Source organism: Vombatus ursinus, unplaced genomic scaffold (assembly GCF_900497805.2).
Source record: "Vombatus ursinus unplaced genomic scaffold, bare-nosed wombat genome assembly UNPS02014807.1, whole genome shotgun sequence".
Classification (NCBI taxonomy): domain Eukaryota; kingdom Metazoa; phylum Chordata; class Mammalia; order Diprotodontia; family Vombatidae; genus Vombatus; species Vombatus ursinus.
Window position 1 is genome coordinate 62,251,601 of NW_020954585.1, and position 12,572 is coordinate 62,264,172.

Here is a 12,572-nt window from a genome sequence, read left to right on the forward strand (position 1 = left end):
ACACACACACACACACACACACACACACACACACACACACACACACATTCTTAGTGAATCATACCTTAGAGAAACTAGTCTCTTTTTGAGAAGGCTTGACCAATACATAAAGCAAATTGACTTAAAAAATAATAAACAATGAGAAACAAGTTCAGTGATAGAGTGATGCAAAAAATGAGGGTGACAGAAGTTCATTATTGCTGATCTTTGCAATAAAGAAATAGCTACAGTTTCTTTATTGCCTCAGCATTCTCTTATATATGATTTAGCAGCAAAAGACATTTTTACGTACAATTTAGCGGCCCCATTTCTATTTGAATTTGACACTACTTCATTAAAGGATATCTATGGTCCTTTTTAACCCTAAATCTGAGATTCCATGGTCCTGCCTGGTTCCAAGCCCAATGCTCCCCCTACCCCTCCCATCAACTACCTCTCAATTATCAACTAGTTTTTTTTTTCCCCAAACACCTATTTTGTGCTGACATGGTACCACTGTATTGGGGTGTAAGCCAAAGAATAATATAGGGTTCCTTCCTCTCAGGGACCCAGAGTTTAGCCCATGAGTGTCAGACACTCAGCCAGAGGGCCACGTATGACTCACAATACCCTCAAGGGCTAGCAGAACCAGATTAAAGTGTAATTGGGGAATATTTAACAAAATAAATAAAAATACAATAAAACATAGGTAATGTTAATATGCACTTTCCTAAGTCATTATGTGGCTACAGGCTACTTATGTACCATTTTGCAGCTCCTGTTTCTATTTGAGTTTGAAACTACTGGTTTAGCTGAGGAGACAAGACAAATACATGAACACAGTTAGGAAGCAATAAAGTGTTAAGCAATGCAGTGTCTAGAATTCAGAAAAGTGAGAGATTAGTGTGGACTTGAGTGGTTGGAGAACATCCTTCACAGAGGAGATACTTGGATGGGGAGTTGAAGGATGGGTAGGATTTAAATGGGTAGAGGGGGTGGGTGGGAATGGGCCATTCCAAGCAGGTTAAAATACTAGAGCCAAGAAAAGGAACGGGTATTCAGGAGACTGACGTAATTGGAAGAGAGGCTGCTTGTTTGGAAAGATTGGGAATTAAAAGACCTTGAATTGCCAGATGGAGGCATTCAAAAATTATCCCAGAGGCAATAACCATTTCAGGAAGATTATAAAAACTATACACCAGAAGAAGCATCACAATATAGTGGACTCAGGAAAGACCTGATTTAAATTCTTATGCTGATTATCATTCCCTTGGTGACTATACCTAAGTCATTTAACCTCCCTGAGTCTCAGTTTTCTTATCTGTAAAATGGGAATCATAATAGTTGTAGCAAATGAGAAAAGAAAAGGTATGTAAAAAACTTTGAAAGATTTCAAACTGTGTGTGTGTGTGTGTGTGTGTGTGTGTGTGCGTGCGTGCGTGCACATACAGTGTCCCAAAAATTTAGGACATTTAAACCTTTTAGTAACTTCAGAAGTATAAATACTATAAACTTAGAAAAAAATCAGTTGAAAACTTAATTATTTACATTCCTTCTACACTTACCTAGTTTTGTGAACTTTGAATAATAAAATTTTAATGTTGACAAGATGGAACACTCTGTCATTATGTATTCTGCATGGAGCAGTTTCTGGATGATGCTTTCTTAGACCAGTGGATTAGTTGTGGAGGCCCTCTTACTTGGCCACCTAGGTCACTTAATCTATCTCTAATAGACTTTTTCTGGTAGAGGTCATGTCAAAACTGTCACGTATGCATAAAAACTTCATTCTCTGAATGATCTTAAGGCTAGGAATAGAAATGCAATCCTTTGAGTCACTGAGTAGCAGCTGATGTTTTTTAAAAGTTTGAAAATTGCCTAGAGAAACATATAGTGTAGGATGGTAGTTATGTTGAATTTTAATAAGAAATGTATCAGGAGGGGCGGAGCCAAGATGGCGCAGGAAAGCAGTGGCTGTCTTCACCTCTCTCCCAAACCCCTCCGAATACCTATAAAAATGGTTCTAAACAAATGCTAAAGCAGCAGAACCCCCAAAAAGACAGAGTGAAACAAATTTCCAGCCAAAGACAGCCTGGATGGTTGATCAGAAAGGTATATCGCACCCCGCGAGAAGAGGAGCGCTATTTGGTGTGGGCGCATAGGCCGCAGTGACCCTGAAGCAGGCCTCAGAGGACTGAATTGCGGGCAGCTATGGCAGTTTCCAGACTTCTCAACCCCTGAACACCAAAGACAACTTAGAAGGTCAGTGGGAAAAGTCTGTGACTGCAGTGAGAGAGGAGCGCAGGATCCCAGCCCCATTCCTTGGGGCAGCGGCTGCTTCCTGAGCTTCTGGCCCACAGACTGAGGGGGAATTGAGTGACTGATCAGAGGGGGATTGCAGGGATCTCTCTGCTGGTGCAGGATTCTCTTGTTTTGCCCATGCTTGGATCTGGGTCACAGTTGTGGGTGGCAGTCCCAGGACAAGGAGGAGCACTTGTGTGGTGGAGCTTGTAGTGGTTGTGGAGAGGAAACCCTCTTCACAGTTTCAAGACAGAAAAGAGTGCCCATAGACCAGAGCACAGGCCAGGAAAGGAGTAAACACCTCATCCTTGATCATAGCATCTTGGAAGAACTGAAAATTTACAGGTCCCTAGAAGTATATCTGGAAACAGCTGCACAAAACCCCTGAAGCTTGAAATAGTACATTCTTCACACTGGAAACAGACTCCTACCTTAACAAAGAGTCTATAATTCAAGTAATTGGCTGAGATCATGAGCAAGCAGTGCAAAAAGAGTCAGACTGTATTATCTTACTTTGATGACAAAAATCAAAACATACAACCAGAAGAAGACAATGAAGCGAAAGCTCCTACATCCAAAGCCTCCAAGAAAAATATGAATTGGTCCCAGGTCATGGAAGAGCTCAAAAAGGATTTTGAGAAGCAAGTAAGAGAAATAGAGGAAAAACTGAGAGTGATGCTAAAGGAGACCCCCCAAAATACTGAAGAAAATAGCACCTGATAAAATAGCCTAACCCAAATGGCAAAAGACGTCCAAAAAGCCAATGAGGAAAAGAATGCCCTAAAAAACAAAACTGGCCAAATGGAAAAGGAAGTTCAAAAGTTTACTGAAGAAAATACTTCCTAAAAAATTAGAATGGAGAAATTGGAAACTAGGGACAATTTGAGAAATCAAGGCACTGTAACACTAATCCAAAGAAATGAAAAAATAGAATAGAATGTGAAATATCTCATTGGAAAAACAACTGACTTGGAAAATAGGTCCAGGAGAGAGAACTTAAAAATTATTGGACTATCTGAAAGCCATGATCAAAAAAAGAGCCTAGACATCATCTTTCAAGAAATTATCAAAGAGGGGCAGCTAGGTGGCGCAGTGGATAGAGCACTGGCCCTGAATTCAGGAGGACCTGAGTTCAAATCTGGCCTCAGACACATAACACTTACTAGCTGTGTGACCCTGGGCAAGTCACTTAACCCCATTGCCTAGCCAAAAAAAAATTTTTTTAAATTAAATTAAAAAAAAAGAAATTATCAAGGAAAACTGCCCTGATATTTTAGAACCAGAGGACAAAATAGAAATTGAAAGAATCCACCAATCACCTCCTGAAAGAGATCCCCAAAGAAAAACTCCTAGGAATGTTGTAGCCAAATTCCAGAATTCCCAGGTCAAGGAGAAAAAATTGCAAGCAGCCAGAAGGAAACAATTCAAGTACTGTGGAAACACAATCAGGATAACACAAGATTTAGCAGATTCTACATTAAGGGACCTCAGGGCATAGAGCATGATATTCTGGAGGGCAAGGGAGTTAGGACTACAACCTAGAATCACCTAACCAGCAAAACTGAGTATAATCCTTCAGAGTAAAAAATGATCATTCAATGAAATAGGGGACTTTCGAGCATTCCTGTGGAAAAGACCAGAGCTGAATAGAAAATTTGACTTTCAAATACAAGACTCAAGTGAAACATGGAAGAGGTAAACAGGAAAGAGAAATCATAAGAGACTTATTAAGTTTGAACTGTTTACATTCCTGCAGTGAAAGATGATATTTGTAACTCATGAGTCATTTGTCAGTATTAGGGTAGTGGGAGGGAAAAATTATATGTATGTATAGATAGATAGAGGGCACAGGGTGAGTTGAAGATGAAGGGGTGATATCTGGAAAATAAAAATAAGGGGTGAGAGAGGATTATACTGGGAGTAGGAGAAAGGGAGAGGTAGAATGGGGTAAATTATCTCACATGAAACAGACAAGAAAAGGCTTTTACGGTGGAGGGGAAATGGGGGAAGGTGAGAGGGAATGAGTGAATCTTATTCTCATAGGATTTGGCTTAAGGAGGGAATAACATACACAATGGGGTATGGAAATCTATCTTACCCTACAGGAAAATAAGGGGGGAAGAGGACAAGAGAGCAGGGGGTTGATAGAGGGGAGGGCAGATTGGGAGAGGGGATAATCAAAAGCAAACACTTCTGAGGAGGGATAGAGTCAAAAGAGGGAATAGAATAAATGGGGGTAAGATAGGATGAAGGGAAATATACTTAGTTTTTTACAACAGGACTACTATGGAAGTGTTTTGCATGACTACACATCTATAATCTGTACCGAGATGCTTGCCTTTTCAGTGAGGGTGGGTGGGGAGGGAGGAAGGGAGAAAATTTGTAACCCAAAGTTTTAAAAACACATGTTAAAAATAAAAAAATTAAAAATTAAAAAGAAGACAAATTCTGCCCCTGGCACCTAGTAGCTGTGTGACTTGGGACAAGTCACTTTACATCTACAAGACTCAATTTTTTCATCTGCAAAATGAGATTATCGCTGTTTGCATTACCTGACTCTCCAGACTGCTGCAATCCAATGAGAAAACAGTAAGTGTGAACTTTGAACACAAATATATTCAGAAGTTATGTACACATCACTCTCATGAGGAATGATTGAATTCTAGGATCCCTAGGGCCCTGTAGGTGGAGATCTGCCTTTTTCTCTTTCTTGCAACAATAGCTGAAAATAAAAATAATATACTTGAAAAAAATGAAATATATCAATATTTAAAAATTTTAAATAATGTTTCAAATGATGTTTTTTTATAAATTTATAACATTTATATTTCTGAAGTTATTAAAGCTTAAAACTGCAGTAACACCCTATTAGTTATTACCATGTGTGGAATCCTTGGGCCAAGGAATATGGTATTTTGGAAAGGAAACTGGATTTGGAGTCAGAGGACAGTGTTTTAAATCCTGACCTTAGACAAGTTGCTTAAAGTTTTCTGGGCCTCAGTTTCCTCTTTTGTGAGATGAGAGCTTTTGATGAGAGGATGTTTAAAGCCCATTCCAACTCCAAATTCATGTGATACTTAGGTAGCCATAATATGCTTTCCTTCTGTAATTTCAAGGAAAGTCGAACCATTATCTTGTGTTTTGCTTTTCTTTTTTCCTAGGTTGTACCATATAATGGCGAATATACCCTGGATGCCTTTATTGAATTCGTGGAAGAAGAAATCAAGTCTCAAATGGAATCAGAGGAGGTAAAAGCTGTCTTAATTTATTCTCAGTTATTATGCCCAACTTAGGGACATCACGAACTAGTAATTAAAATACCAATTGCACTCTAGGATAGACCTGCAGCCAGTATCACAGTCTCTTCCTCCTTAGAATCAAGGACAGGCTTAGATGTATTGTCTATTTTAAGGCAGGGGAATGGACTAGATAAAGATGAGAGGTGATCTTATTCAGTTCAAGGATTGTAGGTTGCTACGCTTGTGTGTGTGTGTTGTATGTGTATATATGTATATATGTATATGTGGGTATATATGTATGCATATATAGCTTTATGTGTATATGTATATGTAAATATGTATTGTATATGTGTGCATATGTACACTATATGTACACACATATGCACATATACACATACATCTATATTTATTTTTTGGCCTGACCTGTTGAAAATTAAAAAAAAAACTTGCCCAGTGATAGTCCTGAATCCAAATCTCTGTCTTGAGGTCAGTAAGGACATAGGGAGCTCACTCATCCTCCTCTTACCAAGTCTTAAATCAAATGGGAGTAACTTTTAGTCAAGCTTCTGGAGAACACTGCTAATTCTTTCTTCTCCTGGGTATCTGGGAAGAAAGCTCTTGTAGTTGTCCTCCTATTGAAGTCAACTAAATGACCTTCAGAGTGATAGTATGGAGCAATGGACAGGGGGCTGATATTGGTGTCAGAGAGATCTGGGTTTGAATCCTGCAGCAGAGACTTATTAGCTAAGTGAGACTGAACAAGTCACTTACCTTCTTTAATCCTCAGTTTCCTCATCTCTAAAATGGAGATAATAATACCTGTAGTACTTATGTCACAGGGTTATTAGGAGGCCCAGATGACATAATGTATATAAACTGCTACATAAATATCTGCTACTATTATTTTTTCCTTGTTTTTATTTTATATTCAATGGAGTTTGGATAGGAATAGTCTTGGTGCAAGTCACCATGCTACTATTACTGTTCTTTGATATTTCAAATTTAGTATACTGTTGCTGAAGAAGTTCCCTGGCTGCTAGGTGGTGAAGTGGATAGAGTGCCAGTCAGGAGTCAGAAAGACTCATCTTTCTGAGTTCAAATTTAGCCTCAGACCCATACTAGTTATGTGATCCTGGGCAAGTCACTTAAGGTTTGCTTCAGTTTCCTCATCTGTAAAATGGGCTGGAGAAAGAAATGGCAAATCACTCCAGTGTCTTTGCCTAGAAAACCCCAAATGGGGTCACAAGGCATCAGTCACAACTAAAAAGTACTGAACTCAGGTAGTTAAAATATGTATGTTTTGAAACTGGATGAAGATGTTGAGGTTTGAATTCATCTTCTGTAGGCTTACATCCCACATTAGAGTAATGTCTTAAATAAGAAACAATTTTCCAGGTGGTCTTCAAAAACTCTAACATTCTTAATATATGTGGTTCTCTTTCTTATATTCATAGCATGTGAATAAGCCATAATTGGGAAACTGAGTCAAGGGGCTTGATATAATCTTTAAAAGCAGTATAAATGCCATGGTGCTTTTGGGAAGTTTACTCAATAATTAGTGATTAATCATAAGTTGCTCTTTATCCTCCTGAGACTTTTGGACACACTCATTTGGTTCCTCAGCCAAAATACTGTTTTCTTTTAAGTGTACATAGATTTTTTTGGGTGATGAAAGCTATGAATATTTCATATAAAATACAGAAACACAAAGTTGTTTTATATCTGGAGTCATCTACTGGAAGGAAGGAAATAAGTATTTTTTAAGCACCTTCTATTTATTAAGGATTTTACAAATATTATCTCATTTAATCTTAACAGCAACCATAGGAGATAGGTGTTATAATCATCCCCATTTTACAGTTGTGGTTAAGTGATTTGCAGGTCACACAGTAAGTGTCTGAAGCCAGACCTGAACTTAGGTTTTCTGATTCCAGGTCCAGCAGTCTATCCACTGTGTCAGCTAGCTGTCTTTTGGATTTAGATGTGTAATGGCTTCTCTTAAGAAAGAGTGGAATCAGACTTGCATCTGAGAAAAAGTCGGTAGAATGCTTTGCTTGTAATTCTTGCTCTGCTTTGGAACATTTGAAGCAATAATTATTGATCTTATCCAGTCCCAGTACTGTCCAGTTTTGCAAAGAAGCTAGAATTTCAGTCACCTCTCTTGACCTGAGTTATATTAATGGCACTCAAACTTTTGCATTTGCCCAACTCATATTTTGGTTGTGTTGGACTTCTGACAACCATATAGGTGACTTGAAGTTTTTCCTCTTCAGGGGTTCTGTATCTTCTTTGATATAATTGTTCTCAAGCTTCTGTAATATGGGTTTAAATTAAAGAGAATTTTTTTTGCTACTTTGACTCCTTATAGCACCTTAACCTTTTGACTTGATTTCAATTGCTGATTAAGGGAATCTAAAATTTCTAATATTCTTTTGATTTATTGATTCTATTCTGCAATTTTCTTTTTTGTTACCTCTAACTGGGCAAAATGGCATTCAAGTTTTGTAACATACATATATATAAGCTAGATATTAATATAATCTTCTTATGACTTTTTGCAGGGCTCTAATAGTTTCTAAAATCACTTCTGCCATGGGTGTGTTTTAATTGGTCAGTCAGTGAGGCAGGCAACAAGCATTTGCTGTATTAGGCATCAAATATTGGCCTGGAGCTGTGTTAGGCTCTGGCCTAACATTGACGTGTAGACAACACACATACACATAAACAAAAATTAAATAGTTCCTACCTTAAGAGAGTTTACATTCTATCAGGGAAAAATAAATTAATGCAAAGCAAATTTCTTGGGGAAAGATATGAGCATCTGGAGTGATCAGGAAAAGCTTCATGTATCCTTAGCTCATCTGTCTAGTCCAGAGCTGAACATATACAAACAAATAAATAACTGCAGGAAGCTGGTAGAAGGAGCACTAGGGGAACCACCGTAAGCTCAGAATAACATGGAAGCTAGCAGGAGCAGAGAAGAGGAATCATCCCAGGGAAGTGGCATGGGAGCAGATAAACACAAAAACTGGCTAAGCTTTGAAAGGATGAGCATAAAGAAGGGATTAGAAAGTGTACAAACTAATAAGCAGGGTCTGGGCTTGGTGAGGAAGGGAGAAACAATGGAATAGAAACAGTTCATTTCAATTGCAGATTATTAGTATCGATCATAAGCCTTCTCTTTATCCTTTTTTTTTTCTAAAAAGGGAGCAGGAAGAAAAGAAAAAAAGCATAAGATGAAGGGAAATGTACAAGGAGCAATCATTATAGTGAACGTAAATAGTACGGATTCACTCAAAATAGAAAAGAGTAGTGAAATAAAATTAGAAGAATTCAACAATATGTTGTTTATAAAAATACACTTGAAACCTAATGATTCACAAGGAGTTAAAATGAGGGATTGAAACAATTTTTAATACTTCAGGTGTATTGAAGCTTAAAGACACAGATAATGAAATAATATCAGTACTTAGTATATATGCACCAAATGGCATAGCACCCAAGTACTTGAAAAAACGTTAACTGAATTATGGGAGAAATAGACAACAAAACTTTAATAATTGGATAGTTCAATACACATCTTTCAGAACAAGTTTAACAAAATGATAAATAAGAAAGAAGTTAATGACTTATGTAGAATTTTAAAAAAATAGATGTGATAGATTTCTGGGGATCATTCAATAGGAATATAGATATAGGTATAGATATAGATATAGATATAGATATAGATCTCAGTTGTATATGGCAACTTGAATGAAACTGACCATTTGCTAGGACATAAAAACCTCATAAACAAATGTAGAAAAGCAGAAATATTAGAATTTATTTTACTGACCATAACTTAATACAATTGTAACCAATAAAGGGTGTTTTAAAAAAAGATTCAGAGACAAAGGGAGACTAAATAATTTAACCCTAGAGAATTGGTGGGTGAAAGAACAAATAATAGAAAGAATAGATAACATTATTAAAGAAAATGACAAGAAACATGATGTCAAAGTTTTAGGGATACAATCAAAGCAATTTTAGGGGAAATGTATATCTTTAAACACTTTCAGCAAAAGAAAGAAAAATTCAAAGAATTGGGACGACTAAAAAAAATAGAAAAGTTACAAATAAAAAACTCCACCAAATACAAAAATAGAAATTTTGAAAATAAAAAATAAGTAAATAAAAGTGTTAACAAACATAAAGTACAATGATGGGTAAATAAACCTAGGAGGTATTTTTTTTAAGTAGATAAGTTCTTAGGTAATCTGATAACAGAAAGAGAAAATCAAATTTTTAAATCAAGAAGGAAAAAAAAAGAGAATTCATAGATGAAAGTGAAATAAAGGACATTATTAAGAACTATTTCACCTACTTGTATGCCAACAAAACTAATAACAAATGAAACAAAGTAATATTTATAAAAATATGAAGTACCCAGATTCACAGTATAATACTGGTCTCCAAGAAAGAAATTAAAGAAGACTCCCCCCCCAAAAAAAACCTCCCAAAGGGTCAGAGAGAGCAACCTAGGACCACCTGAATTCACCTCCAAGTGAATTCTGTCAAATATTAAAAGAACACTTAATCATAATATTACATAAATTCTTTGCAAAAATAGAGAAAGTTATCTTACTAAGTTCTTTCTGTGAGACAAACATGCTTCTGAGCTAAATCAGGGATAGATAAAGCAGAAAAAGAAAAGTATAGACCAAAACCTTGAATAATTATAAATGCAAATATATTGAATAAAATATCAGCAAAATGGTTATATTATGTTAACAAAATTATATACTAAGACAATGTTGGATTTATACCAGGAATAAAGGGTTGATTCAATATTTGACTGTGTTTTGAAGGAGTTATTACATTATTATCTTCATCTTCATCATCATCATCATCATCATCATCACTATCACCATCACCATCACCTTTTCTGCCACAGCAAGTTATATTATTGCAACTGGTATGGCCACAGAGATAGACTGTTCTGAGTGGCAGACCTGGAACAGTGGAGGGGAATAGAGGGTGTTGAAGGTCAAGAGACGAAGTAGATAGAAGGCAAACAATTTTCTTTCCACTAGGAAATCATATGAGACATCTTTGCTCTGATAGAATTTTTAAAAAGGCCATAGGACCCTCAGTTAGCCCTTTATACACTGAAGACCTTAATAGTCCCATCAAGCTTACCTCTGCCTTCTCCCTAGTTGGTTAACATTCAGGGTAGTTCTAATTGATTGATTTAGTTGATGGGATGAAGATCAGGAAAGAGAGAACTTTACTTCTTTAAAATTCATAGAAATATAGACTTAGAGCTGGAAGGGACCTAAGAGGTTATCTAGCTCAACCTCATCATTTTACAGATGAGGAAATTGAGGACCAGATAGAGGGAATGATTTTCCCACAGTCATACAAAGTAGTAAGGAAAAGAGGCAACATTTGAACACAGATCCTCTGACTCCAAATGTAGTGAGCTTTCTGTCATCTCTCTGTGCATATATCATCTTCCCATATGTGCTTTTTCAAACCCTTTCCTCTGCTTGATAGGGAGTTATATAAGATGCAGTTGCTGCTATCCCTACTGTTTGAGTTAGGACAACAGGAAACCTCACTACATAAAAAGATTTAAGCACTAGCCTCCTATCTCTTTAAGAGGTCCTTATCCTGGACCAGCTTCCCTCTCAACACTCCTGGGAGCTCTGATTTGACTCTCTGGGAGATGGGCTGCCCCTTCTCTTGGTTCAGCTATATCTGTGGTTAGACTGCCCTCTGGACCAGCTATAAACCAATTCCTAATGTCCTTTTCATTGCTTTCCCCCCATATCCCACCAAATATTTTAGGTGCAAGTGAGCTTCCTAGTTTTGACTCTGAGGGCAGATCCCCAAGAATGGAGTCTTCATGTTACATCTTTATAAAGATACAATTAGATAGTCATGTAATTTGGACATATTTGTAAGACTGAACCCATGAAAGTCTTTGAAATTCGTTTTGATTGTCCTCTCACCTCATTTACTAAGCTTTCTTCCTATTCCCCGGCCTTGCCCCCTAGTATCCTTAATGCCTCATTGTAGTACCCCATTCAGGTTTGTCCACATGCAAGCCCCAAAATTATTCCACTAAACTTGGAGGCAAAAGACCTGGGTTTAAGTCCTGACACTGTGCCATTTACTATCTGTGGACCTTGGATATGTCATCTCTTTATTAGTTTTCTTATTTGTCAAGTGAGGACAAAAATCCTACTATATACACCTATCACAGAGCTATTGTGAAGATCAGATGAAATAGTGTATGTAAAAGGCTTCATAAAAAGAATGATTCTTATAAACATGAGTTGGAGGAGGAGGAAGAGGAAGAGAAAGAAGAAGAGGAGGAGAAATAACTTTAATTCCTTCAGTGTCTTGCACTAATTCTTCCAGAGGAAACTGATCAAATTCACAATAAGTTGTTTATAGATGATAATAGCTTCATTTGTTATCATTTCTGGCTACATTTTCATTTTAAAAAGGTCTCCTAGAACCAGCAACTCCTTAATGCCAAAGAATAAAAACCCAAATGGTGTAATTTCAGCAAGATGGCAGATAGAGGAGAGATATCTGGGAACAGGAGATTTTTAAGGTCTCAATTCATACCATATTGATACATGTCTTGTATGAGTGTGTGCATGTGCATGGACATGTACAGAAATGGATTATTGAATTGTACACTAATTTTAATGTGATTAGGTGAGGGAGACCATCTTATTATTTTTGTAACCACCACCTTATTTGGGTGTGCCTAGATAAGGTTATTATATCCAATGTGTTTTTTAACTTTTGTTGCTGTGCTAATCAAGGGACTTTAGCAATAGGACAAAACATATGCAATAAAAATAACCTCTTTCTCTCTCTCTCTCTCTCTCTCTCTCTCTCCCTCCCTCCCTTCTCCCCCTCTCCTCTATCTCTTCCTTCCTCCTCTCCCTCCCTTCCTTCCTTCTTTCCTTTCTCCCTTCCTCCCTTTCATCTTTCCTCCCTCCCTCTTTTCCTTCCTTCCTTCCTTCCTTCCTTCCTTCCTTCCTTCCTTCCTTC

General features: G+C 37.2%; 1 protein-coding gene across 1 annotated transcript in view; it reads left to right on the forward strand.

Moving 5' to 3' along the window:
* The window catches only part of LOC114052195 (protein disulfide-isomerase-like protein of the testis), a 34,619-nt gene that overhangs the window by 21,725 nt on the left and 322 nt on the right, over positions 1 to 12,572 (forward strand). The window contains exon 10 of the mRNA XM_027874671.1: positions 5,442 to 5,528. Coding sequence (XP_027730472.1) covers positions 5,442 to 5,528 — 87 coding nt within the window. The remainder of the gene's footprint in view (positions 1 to 5,441; positions 5,529 to 12,572) is intronic.